Source organism: Nannospalax galili, unplaced genomic scaffold (genome assembly GCF_000622305.1).
Source record: "Nannospalax galili isolate Female #2095 unplaced genomic scaffold, S.galili_v1.0 scaffold286, whole genome shotgun sequence".
Classification (NCBI taxonomy): Eukaryota; Metazoa; Chordata; class Mammalia; order Rodentia; family Spalacidae; genus Nannospalax; species Nannospalax galili.
The window spans coordinates 2,256,952-2,278,012 of NW_008359442.1; the positions used below are offsets into that span (position 1 = coordinate 2,256,952).

Consider the following 21,061-nt stretch of genomic DNA (forward strand, 5'->3'; position numbering starts at 1 on the left):
TAATAATAATAATAATAATTCTTAAAAAATATGAACTGGGGATTTTGCCACCCAACTGTAGGTCTGTTTTCTGTCTCTCTCTCTCTTCCCTAATCATTTACTTTGGGGGAGGGAGTTTCACTCTGTGGCCCAAGCTGGCCTTGAACCTGTGATCCTGAGGGTAGAGATTCCAGGCCTGCACTACCATGTCTGGCCTACTGCTATTTTTAAGAGTAATTTTTGTATGGTGTGCTGTACTTTGCTTTAGCAGCTTGAACACTGGTGCTGAATGGAGTCAGCAGGGAGTTTTGCAGCTAGACTTCATACTATCTTCTGTTACTATTGAGAGGTTTCATCAGTGCCAGTTGTATAAGCCCTTTTTCAAGGTATACCCCCATGGGCTCAGGCTCTACATTTTTTAGGCTATTGTCAAGTCTTGTTTGGTAAACAAATCAGCTTGTATCTCTCAGTGACTGAAGTGACCAGTTCACTTGGGTCTCTTATTCCTAGCTTATTCTGCTTTGAACACTCCAGAGGGGCTGGTGTCAAGAGTGGTGTCAGTACTATCTCAAGCCCTGTAAGTACCAGCAGTAGGTGGCACAGTGAGTAGAAGATGGGTGCTTTAGTGTGTGTACACACATGCATGTCAACACATGCCACAGTGCTTGTGTGGAGGTCAGAGTTGAAAACTTGGGAGTTGTTACTCTCTACCTTGTGGGCCCCAGAGATTGAACTCAGGTCATCAGGTGTAGAGCAAGCATTAGGGAAGCCATCTTGCCAGCCAGCCCTGCATTTCTTCCTCTGCTTAAGAGTTTGTAACACAATAAAGCCTTTCAGTATCGCAGGTAGAGAAACTGGGTTATAACAGAATGACTTAGTCCTGTCCCTCCACTCTTTAAGGTGGAGGGAAGAATGCTACCTACTCTGAAATGCTGAAGAGGCTATAGGCCTGTGGATCAGGTTGGCAGAGTTCAAAATACTGGCTTCTCAGCCATGCCTCATGCAGAACAATAACCTGCCCACTTCAACCCGAGATCAAAAAGCTCCCTTGGCTTTAGTCGAAATGGTTCTGCTTCTGAACCATCAAGGACCTAATTACATTACCTCCCTACATCTCATGTCAACTTAAAGGCTAGCACTTGCCCTGATCGTTTCTTAGAGTCACTAAGGCTTGGTATTACGATCTTTACACTTCTTGGCCATGACCAATACATCTTAAAGAATTAGGACCTGATCAATTCTTAAGGACACGTAGATGAAGTTCCATTCTAACCTGATTGTTCTTGATGAGTGCACCTACTGCAGGCAGCCATCTTGGGTCCTTTGGCCCTTCACCGGAGCAATGCTCAGAATAGCTGTCACATGACCATAGCATCTCACCAGTCCCAGGACAGTTCTGGTGGGCATACAAGCCCATCAAAATTTGGGTTGAGAATCTCCAACAGAATACCTTACATTTGGAAGTCTTTTTTTCTTAAGAACTCAAGGAATTTTCTGTTTGCTGTCCTACATAAGACCCTTACTATGCCCCTGACAGGGCCTGACCCACAGGACACATAAGGTGGAGAAGCTGGGCCTGAGGAACCAACTAGATTAATCAGGACAGTACCTGCAGTCGTCTCCTCCAGTGCTGACCACATACTTGTCATCATAAGAGAAACGGATATTTGTCACATGAGCTGAGTGACCAAAGTATCGTTTATGCTTGGCCTGTGACCAAAAGCAAATAGAAGCAGCTAAGAGCCTGTTCCTCCCAAAATAACTCTCAGGTTACAGAGCCTCCAGCTGCCTCCTTCCCAGAACCAGGCCACACCCCCTGTATTGCTATCTGAATGGAATTGACACAAGTGAGCCTGCTGTGCCTTGCCATCTCCCTCTTAGAGCTATAAGTCCAGCTCCTTGATACCCAGGCCCAAGACAACCTTGGTTTATAACTTTTATCTAGTGCCTTCCTTTCTTGTGACTCCTGGCATATAGGCTAGGTCATCTGATATGGAACTTACCCCTCTCCCAGAAAACCTATGAGAGTCAAACTTCCTGTGTTCCCCAGAATTGAAGTGTCTTTCCCCTTCAGTACCCTTATCCTTCTATCTGTGTCAGCCAGCCATCTCTCCTGATGAAGTGCTTCTAAGGAACTGAAGGATCTATCTATCCCTGGGGGCCCATCATGCCACCTATGGTATGATGTTATAGTTTCCTAACAGCTTGTCTGAAGGGTAGTTTGTGTCAGTTGATTGCTATGTATAAGTTTGAATAGTAACCATAGCACAGCACTTCCAGGACTCAGATCTCCTCCCATAAATGAGGTTCCTGTTTGGCTTGTTAACCACCATTTGCTGACTTCCCTGCCTCATTCTTTTCTGTGATTGCAGCCACTCTGTCCACCCACCATCCTTAAGCTTCCAGGCCTATCCCTCCAGAGGGACATGAAAAGGTTAGCCAAATCCCCACAGGACTGGGACCATAACTCTGTGAATCCCAGGGGGTCATCTGGATGTAGGCACAGTCCTTCAGAAGGCACGAGAGCAGAAAGCCTGGGAGCAGTTCAGGGAGGCTATCCAGGAAGACTCACAAATTTCTCTGTGCATGGAAAATCAAAGAGCTTCACCAGTCCAAAATCATCTCCTGTGACAACATTCAAGCCAGCATGGGTCACACATGCACAGTTGACATCAGCTTTGTCTGCATTTCGTGGCCAGATTCCAATGACTTCATCTCCTAGAATGCTGTTCCAACAGGAAAAGGTGTTAGAAAGGTATGACAGAATTTCCAAGGGTCTGTTGTCCCCTCCCAGGGTTAAGAGGGAGATGGGAATTCTGCATAATTCGATACAGTTGTGTCATGAAACAGCCATCTCCTCCTGCTCTGGACACTTGTACCACCTTTCACTGTTCTTCCTCCACTTCTTCCCCCTCCACTCCAGAAAGCTTTACCCCCACCTTTGATTCTTCCTCTTCCCTATATGCCTCATGAACATGAGCATGCCTGGAGTGGGAGAACCTTCTGACCAAACTCTTGCTCCTTGAAATAACCAGGTGTTAGTTAGTTCTTACCCTGATGAACAGTACTTCTAGGCTTCCCATTTCCCTCCCCAGGTAACTGGAAGCTTCATTGTGCTCCTGGGCTTGGCCAAGAGATGGGAGAGAGTTTACCTTTGAACTTGTGGGATAAAAAGGACTTTATGTTTAAAGCTCCTGTCAGATAAAACTATGTCCTAAACCAGTGCCAAGCAGCGTCCCACCCTCAACCCCCGAGGAAAGACAGTTCCACCTCAGCTCTTCCCATCACAAACTCAAGTGGCAGAGCTGGGAACATAGGCTCCCTTTGTGACCTCGTCCTCAAGAAGTGTTTGCTTCACTCACCTTGTCCAGGAAGCCCAGGTGATCTTCTCAATGACCATAGCTTCAGTTACCTGCTTCCCGAGGGGAACCTCGTGCACCTGGCGCTTATAGGCTCCTGTTGACACCTGCAAGTGAAAGGGACCCATCATCCACTTTCTCAGTCCCAGATACCCTGTTGGCTATCTTCCAGAACACTAGCTCAGCAGCTGTATGGACACATAGAGCTTACATACAGCTTTTCTCCAAACCCAAGCTCAGCCTTCAGGCTTCATACCCTGAAGCCAGCCTGTGGTAAAGTTCATAGGGTGTTTCCTACCACCACCACCCCCGCCCCGCCCCCGTTTTGTTTTGTTTTTACTGTTTCCCAAAGTCCTGAGGTACTGCTTCTCCAAAAGTGATGGCCAAACAGCAACCTGGAAACTTATCAGGAAACAAATTCTTGAGCCCCATCTCCCAACTTATCAAACTAAAAACCTTTTGAGGGTGGGCCTAGCAGTCTCTTTTAACTGCCTTCAGGGGATTTTGATAGAAGGAAATCCAATTCTCAGAGTACCAAGGTACAAAGATAAGGCAAGTTTTGTTGTGGTCAGCAGCTGATGCCTAGGACCTGGCCCTTGCATCTCTAAGAATGCTCTGGAGGAAAATGGCCACAATTTTCAGTCAAGGACATTTGCCAGTGTCCTGTTATCTTGGGTCTCTTCACTCCCCCATGATGATGCCTCTGTCTAGCCACGAGACTTTCCTGCTCATTTAATGAGCCTAAATCTTCCCTACCTCAGGGTTTCAATGTAGATGGCCTGGAACAGTATTGCCACCCCTCTTTGTTAGCTAACTCCTACACAGCCTACAGACCTCAGCTTAAATAGAACTTGTTTAAAAGAGAAGCAAGTCTGAGCACCTCTTTAAATGCTACCCGGTAGTCTTCTCTGCATGCAATCACAATTTCTAAATAGATGCATATTTTGTAGTTAATACCTGCCTTCTCCATGACAGAGCAAGCTTCAGGAGACAGAGAATAGGCACTTTTGTCTATCCAAAGCCTATTTATACTAGTTCCATAAATGTTTGAAAAATGAATGTATAATGTATACTTTTCTCTCCTCTTTCACAGTAGACATCTAACTTCAGGCTCACAAATGTGTATTTGGTTGAATGCTGGAGAAATCTTTGTTTTGTCTTTAGCCATCGGGCCCCAAAGGTACGGACTCCTAGATCCCTACTGGTCAGCTGTGGTGGGACCCAGTGATGCACTCTCTAGTCCACTCTATGTTCCAAGTATGCAGAGGCCATACTGCCCAGGAAGGATGAAACAGTAACAGGCTTAGTGCTGCCCTAGAGAGTCAGAAACTAGGGTGCTTGCTTTTTCTTATAAGAATTACTTTGTGTGTGTGTGTGTGTGTGCACGCGCGTGCACTAGGGTGTTCTCTCCTTCCACCATGTGGGTCTCTGGGGATACAAACAGGTCATCAGGCTTGGTCAGGTGACTTCACCTGCTGAGCCATCTCACTGGCCCAGAAATTAGGATACTGCAAAGATGAGCTGGTGAGAAGCCAAAGATGACAGGGACTTCCTGGTGTGTATGAGGTTTTGTTTTTGTTTCTTACTAAAGAATGACTATTGTTTTTCTACTTTCTAAATCATCTCAGCCTCTGTTTCTGCAATTATAAAATAAGGAGAAAGTAACAGTACTTAGCCGTTCGTTCCCCTTGAAACAAGCCCACCAGCACATAGTTAGCACCCTGCTGACAGAAACCATGTTCTTGCTGCTGTGTTCCAAGTTAATAGGAAGCATACCTGAATGTATTTGCTATCCGCAGAAAAGTCCATCTGAATGACAAAGCTTGGGATATCTTTGCAGTAGCCAATTCGGTTCAGACTTGTGCCCTGAGTGAGGTCATAGAAGTCAACCGTGTGCTCAGAAGAACCGACAGCTAAGAATCTGTTGTCTGGGCTGATTCTAGAAAAAAACAATTTGAGAACATGGTCCATGAGGAGGCTGTTCCGGGCTGCTCAGCATGAAGGCTTCTCTGGCAGATCTGGGTAAGCTTTGTCCCAAGCCCAAAGACAATGAGATATGCCTCCCTACTCAGATGTGGGCAGCCTTTTGTAGAATTACTTTTACCACAGACTTATGGAAATTAGTGAAGCTGTGGCTGAAAAGGAGCATGTGAGGGGCCTCTTTGCAGAGCTGACTATAGAAGCAACTTTCGACTCAGGTCTTCGATCCAGCTGTGGCACTTTGCAAGGGAGACTGCTCCATTCTCCTGGCTCAGTCCATTCACTTCTGTACCTGATATCTTGGATGGCAGATTTCCGGTCTCGCTTTTTCCCCCAAACTTTCAGGCTGTTCACCAACAAGATGACAAACTCTCCGTTCTTCATGCCAATGGCCACCATCTCCCCGTCAGGGCTGTAGGCTGCACACCTGGCCGCATGCCCCAGGTTCACCTTGTTTAGTAGTTTCTACACGATACAAAGAGAGTCACCTGAGCCCTTGACACCTGGGCTGATCCTGAGGGAAACCCTGCCTCAGGACAGAGCAGTCAGACTGCTTCTGCTGTCACCGAGGGCCACCAGGGTGTTATGTAAACCTCTGTGGGCAGGTGAGATGGGCAGCATGCTTTGATTAGAGTAGCTTGGGAGATAGCAGGTTTTAGGGCAGGGTTTGGCAAACTGTTGTTAAGCAGTTAGAACTTTGTGCGCTGCAGCGTCTGTTGTAACTATTCAGCTCCACAAAGCCACCTGTAGATAGTAGGTAACAAATGAATGTGGCTTCCCCTGTGAAAAACAGGCTGCAGGCCAGACCTGGGCCTTGTGCTTTGCCGGCCTCTTGCTTAAGGAAAAGAGCATGAACTTCAGCATCAGCTGGCTCTTACTTCCTAGCTGGGTATGTTTGAGCACATTACTGAGTATTACCACTTAAAGAAGTGATACTAATACCAGGCTTAGAAGGTTTTCGTAGGCATTAACAACAGCGTACAGGAAGCATCCTGTTTGTTGTAGGTTTTCAGTGAGTGAAAGCTGTTAGTAACTTTGGCCACATTTATGCTTCTACCTGTCTGTTCTTTGACTCTTACAATAAAAATGTGACCACAATATTTCCTAGTCATTTTGCAATATATATAAAACACGTTTGTGCTTTAATTATTAGAACTTTGGTGTTTATTTTGGACTGGATAAAGCTCAGTAGCATTTTTCCTGGTATTTTACATTTCAACCCCAGATGGACTTTAAAGTTGCCTTCCCAAGCTCTAAGAGAAATCTTCCTGGGATCTGATGGGACTACATCAGCCTATTTGGGAATATTTAACATTTTCAGTCTTCCCATTCAGGGGGATGTCTCTGTCTCTCTTTCTCTCATTTTGTGGGTCCTTTCATAAAAGATAGTCCTCAATTATATTATTACTGTACTATCAAAATCTAGGGTTCAACCTAGCATGCATGAAGTCCTGGGTTTGATCCCCAACCCTGCATAAAAACTGAGCCTGTTGACAGTGCATGCCTGTAATACCAGCACTAGGGGAATTGGAAGCAGGAGGACCAGGAGTTCAAGATCATCCTCAACTAAATAGTAAGTTCAAGGCCAGTCTGGGCTACAAGAGATTCCATCACACATCAAAAAAGCCTATGTAGGTGAAAGGCTGACAGGGTGTGTGAGGGGATGTTTATTAGGCTTTTCTAACTTAATGCCAATGCAGCCTATCCTGGTCCCCGACTTGATACAGGCTCTCTCTACTCCTATGAATATGTCAGCCAGACTGAGTAGGTTCCTCACCTTGTCTGCCAGGTCCCAGATCCGTGCTGTGCCATCATTGCTGGCAGAGATGAAGATGTCCTTGGAGGGGTGTGTGGCTAGGCCCCAGATCTCCCCCTCCATGTGTCCATCAATTAAGATATTGGAAGCAGCGTTTTTTTCACCAACTTCAATTATTTCACCATCTTTGGTTCCTACTAAAATTTTTCCCTGGTGTAATGAAAATAGTATTAGAAACAGGACAACTGTATGATTTCATGGGCATCGCATGACAGGGGTGTACTTACATACATGCAGGCAACACACTCATACACATAAAATAATAAGAAAAAGAATACTCTCTGTAGGGCTGGAGAGATGCTCCCTGGTTCAGAGCACTGGCTGTTCTTGCAGAGGACCTGGGTTCAGTTCCCAGCACCCACATGGTGGCTAACAACCATCTGTAACTCCAGTTCCAGGGGATCCAACACCTTCTTCTGATCTCTGCAGACACTGTACACACATGGTGCACCTACATACATGCAGGCAAAACACTCAAACACGTAAAATAAAAAATAAAAACAAAACAGACAAAAGAATGTTATCTGTAATAATAGCAGCTTGCATTTCCTGAATGACTTCCTGTCAGGCAGATGGAAAGGCACTCTCTGGTTTTTTGAAACTGAAGTCCTCACAACCAGCTCACAACTAGCATGGCTGCTGGACACTGGAGACACACCCAGCACTTCTTGGAGTCAGTTTCCCCAGCGTTGATTGCTAAGCTACTCCACACGATGGTATCATTCACACGGCAGGGAGTTAAAGCTTGAACATACAGATTGGCTGGAGAGGCACAGGAAGGTGGCTCACTGGGATCCCTGTCCCCTTCCTTGGCCCAGATCAAGGAATGGCTCGCAGAAGTCCCTCCATACTCACTTTGCCCCGGCACACAGAGCGTACACACTCTACCAGTTGCCCTGTCTCCAGCTGGAAGGCCCGGCAGCGCTTCATCTCCTGGTCCCAGAGTTTCACAGCACCTCCTTCTTTGGTTCTAAAAAAGCATAAGGAAGCACTTACCTGTTGCCCTACGACTTCTCCTCCCAAACCCCTCTCCACCAGTTGCCGATAGCATGGCCACCCAGGCCCAGCAGGATGACCCTCCAGGGCAGCCTCCTTCCTAGGCTCTGTTGATGGGCAACCACAGACCCTTGGCCTTGTAGATTTCCTAAATCGCTTCCAAATGCTGTTTTCATTAGACTACTAACAATGTGTCATGAGTCCCGCCCTGCCACTTCTGGTTCCTTTTACTGCCTCCTTTCCCCCAAAGAGTTGCTAAGAGTAGCATTTGCAAGAGCAAAGCTACACCAGGTTATTCAAGTATCTCCTGAGTTTTTAACTACCACTAACCCACTGCTCTACTCCCCTCTCACTTGCGAAGGGCCCTCTTAGAGAGACTGTAGACTGATCTTAACACAGGAAAGATAGGAACATTACAACCTGCGGATGCTTCTGTCAGTTTGCTTCAGAATGGTAAGAAAGAACAAGTTTCTGAGGGCTAGAGGGGCTTTTGCTTACGGCCGCTCTTTTCCACCAGTCACGATCAGCCCGTCCCGGAGGGTGGTGTACATTGTGAACACCGGGCCTGTGTGGGCCTTGGCCACCAGCCGGATGAGGAAGTGGTCCTTCCACACATAGACATCTCCATTGATGGCACCCGTGAAAGTCAAATTGTTCTGTAAACAAAGGGACACCTTCGGTACCAGGGACATACTTGAGGGTCCCTTCCCAGATACCCACTCCTTTTCAAAGGGAACAGGCTGTGTGTTGTCAGTTTGATCTTCTGCATCAAGCCAGATTTGCAGAGAAACACAAAAAAGATAGGACTGTCCCCTGGTTTTTGAATTCACTCTAGTTTGGGCATTCTTCATCACCAGCATGACCCAGGTGACAGCAGAGGAGGGCCAACTCCAGCCAGACACCAAACCTACCTGGGGCTCATCTAGGAAGCAGAATACCTGGAACATCAAGAGAGCTGTTCCACATGTCCCCAAAGGAGCCTGTACTGGCTAAGGACCCCACAGTCTACTTAGATGAGCACTTGAGGGATTTGTGGAGCAGGATGGCTGGAAAAAGGACTACACCCTAGGAGTGGAAATTGTTCCCAGCATCCTCAGAGATTGCTTAAACACAGGCCTGCTGGGTGTGCATGGCATGGTCTGCTCTGGAATTATCTGCCCTGGATGGAGGGTCCTACCCTGTGATGGTTAATCATTGTCAACTTAAATGGATTAAGAATCATGGAAGCACACATCTGGGTATCTGTGGGTATTTCTAGAAAGGTTTAACTGAAAAGGGAAGGCCACCCTGAATGTGTGATCCCACTGGCTAGGTCTCAGACTGAATAAAAAGGAAAAAGTGAGCTGAGCACCAGCATTCATCTCTCTGCTTCCTGCCTGTGGACACAATGTGACCAGCCGCCTCATGCTCCTGCCACCATGTGCTTCCTGCCATGATGGTCTGTATCTCTTCAAACTGTGAGCCAAAATAAACCCACCCTTCCTTAAGTTGCTGTTGTTGGGTATTTTATCACAGCAATGAGAAAAGTAATACTTTGACTATAACATTTTGAGGGGAAAAATGGGTAAAAATGTAGTCAGCTGAGGGGCTGGGGAGAAACTTGTTAGTAAAATGCTTGCCTTACAGGAATAAGGACTTGAATTTTATCCCAGAACATTCCAAACAAAACAAAACAAAAAACTGTTGTGTGGTGGCATGTACTTTAATCTCCGTGCTGAGGAGGTAGAGACAGGCAGATCCCTGGGGCTCACAACTAGTCAGCCTAGCCTAACCAGTGAGCTCCAGATTCAGTGATAGACCCTGTGTTAAAGAAGCTGGCAAGCTATTAAAGAATGACACCCAAAGTCAATTGTCCTTTGGCCTGCGCACACACACAATGTGGTCAATTCACTCATCAATGCTATGGAAGGTGATGTGGAAATGGCTTTCAATTTTAGCTTCTTGGCCACCCCTCCCCCACCATCCCATGCCCATGCCTGAGGGATTCAGGGTCCTCTTTGAGGAAGCATCTGCTGGAACTCACAGCACCAAAAGCCACGGACAGCATCGTCTGCATCTTGGCCCCTTCCATGGACCCGATGACCCCTTTCTTGTACAGCAGGGCACTGCCTGCCAGGGTCCAGAACTTCATGTGTTTGACCCCGACGGATACAAACTGTGTGTCTGAGTCGGGGCGAAATTCCACCACAAATATACGCTCCAGGTGACCCCCTCGGCTGGCAATCTTGGCACCTGTGTGGGTGATAGTGTCTAATGAGGTCAGTCCTTCTGTGCATGGGCAGGGGCAGGAAGCTGAAGCCCAGGCTGGCTCTCTATCCTCTTGGGACTTAGGGTGCCTTCATAATGGCATCCTCTCCCTTGCAGATATTACCCACGGGGGGTGCAAAAGCATGTGTGGAAAGTTTCCAGAGCATCAGGGGTTGCTAAAAGAACTCCCCTCCAGCAGTCTGTGGAGAAGAAAGTGACAGTGGCCTATGAAGCAGAAGCTTCCACCTTTCAGGAAAAGGCAAAATTACTTGTACCCCTGTCTCCTTACCCCACCATCACCACAGAGTTCATCCCTTAGGAAGCTAAGCCCTCCCAGGGTCACTGGGAACTCACATTGTTTAAATAACTTTTATTTTCTTATGTCTATCTAAGAGTTCCTCCACTTATTTTCTTAAAAAAAAAAAAAAAAAACCAAGAAAAACAAACTTAATATCCTTTTTAGTTTGTGGGTTTTAGGATTAAATTTTTTCACCTTACTAGAGTTTTTCTCAATCCATTTTCAAAATATCTCCTGGGTTTCATTTAGCCATTGTCTTGAATCTGAACTCCACCACTTACAGAACATTTTTGGATATAACCTCTCTGGGCCTCGGTTTCGTTGCATGTAAACTGGGGATAATAGTAGTTCCTATCAAATAGGGTGCAGTGCGAATTCAAAGAACTGAGGCAGCTGGAACAGTACTTGGGGTGCAGAATCACTCCAACTGGTGATTACTGCTATTCCTTTGGTTCCTTTTAAAATCTCTTGGTTCTATTGCTTTTGCCTGTATTTTAAGGTGATTTCTTTTTATGCTGTTATTTTAAGCCCTTGCATTTTTAATTTTTATTTTAAGCTTCTTTACACATCCTCTCAAAGTGTCAGTTCCAATCCCCTCCTCTCCCTTTTATTTAGCCAGATCTTTTCCCTCTCATTATCTTACATTGGCTCACTTCCTCAGATGATGGCTCTCCAGGAGTGTAGTGGTTGTGATGCCAGTGGTGGTGATTTTTTTTAACTGGGCTTGCAGCTATGCCTCAGATGCTCCCTAAAAGAAGCCTTTTCCAGGGAAGGCTGGATCAAGAGAGCCCCTTCACCCCACATCCTGGCCACAACTCTTTCTGCAATTGGAACCTATGATAACAGGTATCTCACTACATGGGACTTGGGGGATTTAAAACTCATGGACTCCAAAGATTCTATACACTAAGTTTGAAAGCAAACAGCAGGCTGGGAAAAAAGCACCTGCGACTCTTATAAGTAAGAGTCAAAGGATGAATATGAATAATCTATAGAGAAAGCAAATTGTTGGAAGAAGAGAGCTCTCTTATCTTAGAAGATCTTTCAACCCATGGATTATAGAAGTAGTACAAGTGGTCATGAGGGAAGGAAAGAGGATTTCAGCAGCCACAGTAAATGCCAGATAACAATGAGAGCCCTATTCCTTTTAAGCTTATTGGGTTCCCCCCTTGTTTTAATATCAGATTTTTTCATTGCAGAGACACCCGAATCCCTCTTTTTTTTGGGGGGGGGGCTGTAGACTGTTCAGAATAAATTACAAAAACATATCTAGGAACTGGCAGCATGCATTTTATATAATAAGTTCATTTTGAATTCCATCTTATTTTTCACACATGTTCCCCCAAAATGATCGTCTAACAAATGAGGAATCTATAATATGCTCTTTGGTGATATTAAAAATGCATATAAACCTCCCCAAACAAGTGCTGTTATATGAAAGCAGGATTTGAAGGAAAAAAAAAAACACACTAGAGAAGGGGAAGAGAGGCCATAACCAGTCAATTGGGAAGAGGCAGCATCTGGTGACAGGCTATTAGGCTATTAGGTGTGCTCCCTGGCTTGCTCAGGATCTTTCTGTGCAGAAACAACGAGAATGAGAAGACACTCCAAAGGCCAAACTTCTCCCTGTGACTTTGTTTAAAGGATGACTTCTAGTCTTCCTTTGGAAGACCAGAAGGGCTCCAGATGAAAAGAGTGTGGCCCAGAGCAAGGCCAGAGCAGACACTGCCTGGAGGGACAAGTGGAAGAAGTGAGGAGAGGAAACAAGGATTTAAACACAAGAGACTGTAGGGGCTATAGGCTCACTTTTCTCTCAGGGCCTGGGACAAGAGTCAATAACCTTAAAAAAAAAAAAAAAAGGCATCCTTGGGCCTGGTGTGGTGGCACATGCCTTTAATTCCAGCCCTCAGAAGGCAGAGGCAAGGTGGATCTCCGAGATTGAGGCCAGCTTGGTCTACATAGCAAGTTCCAGGTCAGCTGTGGCTACAGGGAGACCCTCTCTCAACAACAACAACAACAACAACAACAACAACAACAACAACAAAAGGCATCCTGAAGGCAGTAATGCTCCATAAAGGGAAGGCTTTATGTGAAGGGTTTTTGACAGTGGATAGGCTCCTTGGAAAGTGACAGGGGCCATGTCATTGGAAATACACAAGCAGAGAACTGAACATGGAAGACTTTTTCTGTGGGATGGATTCTGACTGCCTAGACCTTCCAACTCTAAGATGCTTTAAGTCTATAACGTAATATGCTCCATTTTTCATCTGGGCCATCTAGTTGATCCACTGGCCACTTGACATGAAAAGGAATCAATCTGGATTAAGAGAGGTGGATTAAGGGGCCACTTGGACACAGTGAACAAGAAAAGGACAAGGGTCTCTGATGTAGTGGAAAGAGCCCATCCTTAACATTCATCAGCCATTGACATCTCTTAACTGGGGCATGGGAAAGATGGGAACTTTCCTTGTAATGTAGACATCTCTTTAAAGCCCTTCTCCCCACCCCTTCCATGAGACAATGAGGGGATAATGGGACTCTAGAGTCCTGGACTGGAGAAGTGCCACTTCTCTGCTTGTCTGTTCAGTGTGTCCCAGATACCAGCTACAGACAAGACCTCATTAATGTCCTCACTAATTGGATCTGCTTTTCTCAAGGCAGTACCCCGACCTGAGGATATACTCAAAAAACTGCATATTTTAAATTGTAAGACAATCACAAATTTAGTAGCAGCTGGTGTGTGCACATGTGCGTGTATACTTATTGGGAAGGATAAGAAATTTATTGAATATAAACTGTAATTGTAAGACAAATCTTACGTTTAAAAAAGTCAAAATACAAAAAAAACTTCAAAAATTGAAATTGCTTTCTGAGACCATGGTTTCCCCATTTCTAATAACAAGGTAACAAAAGTCAATGGGGCTGGAACAGGATCCAGGGGCCAGGAAGGTGGTGATGGCAGAGAGGGGACACCCTCCCTGCCTCTGTCTGGGGAAGAGGTGGTTGGTGTTGGCACTTTCCCCACATACCTTCACTGGGCACCTCAGGTCCCTGACCAACCTCCACATGGCCAACATACAAAGGGAGACAACAGGATCTGCAAGAAGATTTTCCAGGGTTCTAGGAGCTCTGACTGCTGCTTGTGTGGAAGAGGGCTTATGTGGGCTTGGAGTGAGGCAGATTGGGGTTCCATCCCAGCCCCCATGCCACAGGTGAGCCCTGTGGAAGGAAAACCAAGCCCAGCTTGTTACCTTCCTGCCATCGCCAGACAGTGATGGTGTGCTCAGGGTCCACACCCACGGACACCAGGAGCTTCCCAGTGGCACTGAAGTTGATGTAATTCACCCCCTTGGAGTGGAAGCACCTCAGCATGGAGAGGGTGTGTTTGGTCATGGCGTCCCAGATGTGGATTGAAGGTGTTGTTCCTGAGTGTGGGAGGCATGACAGAGAACAGTAGTGCCTCAACACTTAATGCTCCCTTAAAAGCCCTTCCTTAGACAAGTGTCTTGGGGTGTCACAGGTATTGGGCATAAGAGAATTCTAGTCTGACCTGGTCAAAGACATGGGGAAACTTGCTGCTGAAGGTGGGCCCTACAGATGTTAAGGCTTGTGGAGGGCTTTATTCAAAGGAAACTGGATGATTTGTATCTGCAGTCCAACCAGATACAATCAGCAAACATGCTACACTGACATGATTTTGCTGTGCAGATTTGAACTACTCACAGATGGAACTGCCTTACCTGCGGCTTCTGCGACATCACCTGCAATGGTGGGCAATGGCAATGAGGAAGCGATCAAGGGAAAACAACAGCCAAAATAAGTCAGGTTTCTAACAGCGAAGCACTCAACAGCAGCATCAGAAGACTCCAAACTAAACTTTAAAATGGACATGGCTTCAATGAAATAAGCAGGAGGACTCTTAGGTAAGAACCGCCTTTGACATGACAAAGTAAAAACAGATAAGCAAATGACTTTTCACAAATGTGCACCAGTTCACATTTGTGGCTGGCAGTTTCTCGGGGCACACAGGAGCCAGGCACGCATGCTGCAACCTACACTTGCCAGGCATAATGGTCAGGCTTCAGGACACAGGGCTCACTGATGGGCCTGGGGGCAGGGGTCTAAGTTCACAGAGAAGAGGACCATCCATTTGTTTAACTGTCAGGCTCTGGGCTGCCTTCATGGTCCCTCAGAATCATGGGTCACTGCTTGTATCAACTTAAGTGACACAGACATTCAAGGCTAAAACTCTCAACTGAGACATCAGAGAGAAAGAGTCTACATTATACCCTCCCTCCCAGTAAGTGCTGATAGGTTAGTGTTCCTGCATGGCTGGGAGAGCCACAGCTGTAGACAGGTGCCCTACCTATCTGGCTGGTGGCCACCACATTTCTGTATTTGGGGTGCTGGTTCACTGTGAGGCAGAGGATGTCATCTGTGTGCTCCAGGTAGAAGCTCTGGCTTCCTAGGAGAGAGAGATCATGGGAAGGTGAGCAGTGGGCTGGAAGGTCTGTTTAGAGCCACCGTGAAGGTACATGAGGAATCCGAAAATGTTTTATAAAAGCCAAAGTTAGAAAGCCCCCAGTTTTCACTTTCAGAATTGTCCTTGGGGAGATGGGAGCTTTTTTTTTGTTCACATGTTCTGACCTAAGTCTGGGAAGACAAAAGCTATTACCCACTTTCTATACAGCCACACTCCACCCCAGTCGTTCCTACTGTCTGTATGGGTCCAGCACACAGTCCAAGTACAAAGGCTTCCAGAATCTAACATGATGAAGCTCAAGTTTTCCTTCTCCTCTTGGCACAAGATTGATGGCTTCTTAATGTGTACCTCTTGTCAAGAAGGGAGATACTGCTGTACTGAAAAATTGGCACCATGTACTCATTGCAAGGGAAACTGCCTAAGGAGTCCCTGTTAGCAGGACCAATCCATCTGAGTACCTAGAATGCACAGGTCACGGTTTGCCCCCAAAGCCATAACTCAACATATTTCAGAGGAAGTGGAAGAATGGGCAAGAACTATTTCACCATCTATTATAATAAAAGTTTCCTGATTTTGCAAAGGGCCATTTTAAATTCACTCAAATACCCAAGAACAGAGAGGTCAACTGTAGGATTGATAGACCAGGGAATGGCAGTGGTTAAAGGCATGAGCCTAAAATTTTTGAGAAAATATAAAGAAAATGTCAAGGCCTTCCTTTCCCCCAAAAAGATACAAATGAGTGTGCCCAGTGACTTCGCTGTCTGGATCTACCCATAAACAACACAGAACCAGGAAGGAACCTGGAAGAAGGTTTGTTTTGAGACATGATCTGGTGCTATGCATGTCTGTCAAAAATAAATAAGTAAATAAATAAATAAAGTCTGTTTTTGTTTGAAATGTTTCATTTTCTAAACTTTATTTCTTGATTGAATTCATATAATTAAAGGGTACTGAGAAATTCTGTTTAGTAACATTCACTCTGCAAAAATTGCTCTAGTCAAAACAAACCAGGCATAGTGTCTCACACCTCTTAATTCTAGCACTCAGGAGACTGAGGCAGGAAGATCACTGTCTTTGAAGCCAACCTGGTGAATGAGACTGTCTTAAAAAACCAAGTGTGTTGGATAGCTTTAGTGTCAACTTGACACACCTGGGTTGAGGGAGCTGCAGTTGGGGAATTTCTTCCATAGGATGGGCCTGTGGCCATGTCTGTGGGGCATCTTCTTGATTGTTGAATGATGTGGGAGGGCCCGGCCCACTGTGGGTGGTGCTACCCCTGGGCAGGTGGGCCTGTGTTGTATAAGAAAGCAGTTTGAGCAGGGGTCAGGGGAGCAAGCCAGTAAGCAGAGCTCCTCCATGGCTTGTGCTCCAGTTCCTGCCTCCAGATTCCTGCCCTGAGTTCCTACTTTGGGCTTCCCGATGAACTATAACCTGGGAGATGGAAGCCTAATAAACCCTTTCCTCCCCAGGTTGGTATTGGTCAGAATATTTGTTACAGCAATGGAGAAACAAACTAGGACACCAAGCAAGCAATCAAACAACAAAAAGAATTTGGGGGGAAAAAAATCCAAAACTTAAAAACTGTGAACTGCTATTTAAAAAAAAAAATCAGTTCTCTTTGCTCTTGGTTCTGGTCTCTAACTAGTTTCTGCCCATACTCCCTGTTCCCTCTGGCTGCCCTCACCACAGAGGAGCTCATGTAAGCATAGGTTGCTTCCCTCTTGTACCTACACCATGGTCAAATCTAGCTGAGGTCAGAAAGGCAAAGGGCCTTGACTCCAAGAACAGAGTTCCTGCTTTGGGGACTGACTGATAAGGGCCCAGAAGTTGTGGGTGACACTGAGGGAAAGACCTGGCCAAGCTTCATGCCTCGAAAGAGTAGGAAAGCACACAGAAAGGGGACTTCTCCCGTCAGCTACCTGTGGAAAGGTTCTGCACCACGCCTGCGGCCGCAGTGTGAAAAATGATGTCGGCACCATCGTTAAGGTAATGCAGGTTGTTACGGCAATCAAATCCTCTGTAGCCAAACACATGGTCCAGAGCCAGCTCCTGCAGGCACACAAAGGTTAAATCCATGCTTAGAGGTTAAGAGCAGAGGAACAAAGTCACATTGTCGCGTTCGGTGAACAGCCACATTGGTCACAGGGGAGCTATGTGAGGCAGATGCAGCTCACCAAAGGCACTGTGCTTCTGGACTAGCTGAGGGTGAAACGTGGCCAATTCTTTAGTCCCCTAAAATGCTAGGGATGGCAGACTAGCACAGGTGACAGGACTTTCCTAAGTAGGCCAGTTATTTTCTGGTTCCTCAGGTGAGCCTCAGTGTACAGGTTTGATGGCCTCCAAAGGTCACCTATGAGTGTCACATCAGTGTACTGATAGGCAGTCACTCCTTAGGTCAGCTGAATGGTGATTTAGAGACTGCCTCCCAGGGGTGCAGGTGGCACTAGCAGAGCAGGCTGGTGCCCACTGCGTTGGCTGAGACTTGCCCTGTTAGGAAAATGCAAATGCGCAGAAACTTAACAACTAGACACTATACTAGGCTCATATTCTTTCTCTTTTTGCTGTCTTGGGCTCCATGACAAAGAACAGTGCCTGACTTTGATCAGCTCTTGATTCCATCAGCCCACAAGTACTGGACAGCTCCTGCATGCCTAGTCCTGCACTCACTGATGGGATGTAAGGTTTACAGGATGTGGGCCCTAGTTCTCCAGTTTCCCTGATTTGGGCCTTTATCATCTTTAAAGCTTGCCAATTGCAAATATCAGATTAATTCTCCCAAAATACTATTGTATCTCTTGACTGAAAGCATTCACTGTCTTTTACTGCCTCTAGAATAAAGCCCCAAAACTCCTTGAGTTGGCACAGTGAGTCCAAACCACACTGAGCCATCTTCTGAGCATCCTGGAGAAGCTTACTGCCTACTTAGCTCATTTATCATAAGCTTTCTGGGTACTCTGACTTTGTTTTCCACTGTCTCTCTTATCTGGAAAGCCCTTCTCCCACTTTCAATGGAATGAATTTCTATCTACCCTCAGATTACCCCCAGAAATATGTCTAATAGGTGACTGCCCTGGATACAGCAGACAACTGACCCAAGAGTAGCCAATTAGACAGTCTCCCAGGAATTTAGGACCAGAGACACTGGTAGACTTAGCTGTTTAGTTACCCGAAGAAATATAAACCCAGGTTCAAGAAGGCACTAGTAGTTTGCTGTGTGTAGAACAGTACTTCAGGACATTTTCAGAGGAAAAAGAACATACCAGGCACACAAGGCCCCGTTTGAGGGAAGATAGGCTTATGATGGCTTTTCTGCTGCTGGATCCTTTCTTTCCTGAAATTAAACTGCATTGTCTGACCTGTGCTATGTTCCAAGATAAATCCTTTCAATAAAGTTCTCCTTCTAGCTTAAAAAAAAGGAGGGGCGGGGGAGAAGATAGATTATCTGGCATCATGGGTTTACGGTCTAACAGTGCATACAGAGACATGCAGGAGGTGGGCAGGTATGTGTGCTGAGATCTGTGCAGCAGGGAGTGTGGTGGGGCATGCAGGGTTAGGTTGAGGAATATCAGAGATGAAGGTCACACAGAGAAGATGCCAGGGAAGGGATGGAAGAACCACAGTGTGGGGAGAGAGAGGCACCTTCTAAGCAGAGGAATTAAAACACAGGGCATCAAAGCCCACATAAATTCTGAGAACATTAGGTGGTGAATTTGGGGCTGGAGATTTAGGTTACATGGGAATCACAGGCTATAAGTTTGGAAGGCTGCTCCAGGTTTTTCAAATCATGATATAAATCTCATTAGCAACATGGGAATTTCTTGGATATCAAAACTAGCATGAGACATCAAAGATTTAGAGGACTCCGTGGTGTTAAGTCTCTTTGTGAAAACCACATGTTTACTGGAGCTGGTCCTCATGTCTCAACAACCCAAGTCCAAATCTTCTTCCCTCACTGGTCTGGTGACCTTGGGCACAGGTCCTAATAACCCCCTTAACTTCTCTGCACCTCAGTGCCCTCATTTGCACATGGGAGTAACAGACCCTACCTCACATGTAGAGAACTGTACACAAAGCTTCCCAAGAAGCATGTGGTACAGCACCCGGCATGTGGAAAGTGAGATTAGAGGTTTTGACTTATGTGCCCCTTTCCCCTTCCCTCTTGTCTATGAAAGGGATGCCGAGGTCCTGGGTGGTAGGAGGTTAGGGCAATGGGGCCAGTTGTGAAGGGCATGGGACATTTTAGAGTTAGTACTGATGAAGCCTAATGACGGGGCTAGGGGAAGAGGAATATGACCCAGTAGATGGGGGTACAACGTCATGCAAAAGGGAAAAGGGACAAGAGAGCCTACAGATTCTTGGGTTTGTCTAATACTATCTGTAGGACAGGTGAATGAAGGCATCTACTGGGCAGTGTCAGAACATCAATAAGCAGATTAAAAGCACAGTCATTTAACCTCCTCACCTCAACCAGTTTCTTTTTTTTGGTGATATTATTCTTCTGGAGTTTCTCAGGCTGGGGAGCTGCTCGGCTAACAGGTGGTCTGCAACAGAGAGAAGCCAGAGGAAATACAGGGTTGGACAAGAGCCTGCAAGACTGCTTGCCCAGTAGTGACCTGAAGCCAGGCTGGGGTTCCACTCCCCTCTCAGAGGACACGCTCTGCCTGGGGCTCTTTTGTCCTGTTCTCCTCCCTCACCCTGTTAGGATCTGTCCTAGTGGCAGGTCTGGGCAGACTTGGGCTTCCCTGTACCTTAGGCAGCATCAGTTCCACCTCCTCACACCCAACAACATCCTGGGATCTAGGAAGAACTCCTGGGCTAGAGAGGCTCATTTGAAAACTAAGGAGCCCAAGCATGAATCAGAAGAGGTCACACTCCCTGACATCATTGGTCATTTTTGAGACACAAATGTGCCAATGTTATTCAGAATCAGGTGGTCCAGATCACGACATCATGAGCAACAGAACTCAGAAGCCAAGCTTTGGACAAGGCCCTAGGGCCATATGCAAAGTACCCAGGCTGGTCTGGCCACATAAGAAGGAAGAAAGGGATGAAAGAGCTCTGCCTTGCACTCTGCCCTAGACTCAGGGTTATGGTCTAGGTTAAGCTGCTATTACTACACCAAAGGTGGCCTTTCCTGTCTTAGTTTTGGGGAATGTGACCCCCAAATTCAGCTGAGATTTTTACTAAGAGGAAACCCTAAAGGATTCCTGTGCAAGTAGGCCAGTTGTTGGTGCCATTGAGTTCTCTTAAGTCAGACTTCTGCAAGTTTAGCAACCAGGGGAGGGGAGAAGGGAGCCTGGGAGCAGCTCCAGCCTGGAGCTCCAACTCCATTAGTTATTGTTCTCGGGAAACACAAAGAGAAAGGATTACCTTGATCCCCTTGGAAGCAGCAAACAAAGCCAAGTGAGAAACTTAGTACAGTTTAGAGCAGCATTAGCAAGCAACTCACTCATGCACAAGCATTTCCAAGTGAACAGACATTCCTGTGTGGCACAAACCATGCTTCCCCAGCATGCCAGCAAAGAACTAAAACAGAAATGAAAGAGTGTACCAGTCTACAAATTCAGAAAGCTCATACCCTGGCGTCTCTGGGCAAACTCTGCACTAAGCGCCTACAGAATGGGGAGAAAAAAGGAAGCTTGTCAATGCTTCCCGCATGCTCTGTGGCTCCACGCCGGGGGAGGGGGGGGACTCTGCTTAATTTTAGAGTGAGCTGGGGAGACACTTATTGTCAGAAAAACAATGGCACCCTCTTGGATGTCTTGGGGAGTTATGCACAATGGCTGCTCTGTTCCCAAATTAACTTTGACTCATAATTTACTCTAAGGATTCCCAGCGTTTCTCAGTAGGTCAGCTGGCCTGCTGGAATAGCTGGTGGAGTTTTGTGCAGGGGAAACAAGGTA

The 21,061-nt window shown here is 46.2% G+C and overlaps 1 protein-coding gene across 2 annotated transcripts in view; it reads right to left on the reverse strand.

The window, feature by feature from the left end:
• Positions 1-21,061, reverse strand: part of Eml6 (EMAP like 6) — a 332,332-nt gene that overhangs the window by 3,623 nt on the left and 307,648 nt on the right. The window contains exons 29-42 of one of the 2 annotated variants that reach the window (XM_017795582.2): positions 20,529-20,537; positions 19,621-19,699; positions 17,078-17,207; positions 15,042-15,140; positions 13,927-14,100; positions 10,154-10,362; positions 8,629-8,786; positions 7,990-8,104; positions 7,096-7,284; positions 5,611-5,783; positions 5,115-5,277; positions 3,342-3,445; positions 2,552-2,705; positions 1,589-1,689 (exon numbers count right to left, since the gene is read on the reverse strand). In XM_017795582.2, the coding sequence (XP_017651071.2) occupies positions 1,589-1,689; positions 2,552-2,705; positions 3,342-3,445; positions 5,115-5,277; positions 5,611-5,783; positions 7,096-7,284; positions 7,990-8,104; positions 8,629-8,786; positions 10,154-10,362; positions 13,927-14,100; positions 15,042-15,140; positions 17,078-17,207; positions 19,621-19,699; positions 20,529-20,537 (1,857 nt within the window). The remainder of the gene's footprint in view (positions 1-1,588; positions 1,690-2,551; positions 2,706-3,341; positions 3,446-5,114; positions 5,278-5,610; positions 5,784-7,095; positions 7,285-7,989; positions 8,105-8,628; positions 8,787-10,153; positions 10,363-13,926; positions 14,101-15,041; positions 15,141-17,077; positions 17,208-19,620; positions 19,700-20,528; positions 20,538-21,061) is intronic. The other variant, XM_029558630.1, reaches the window with a different exon arrangement.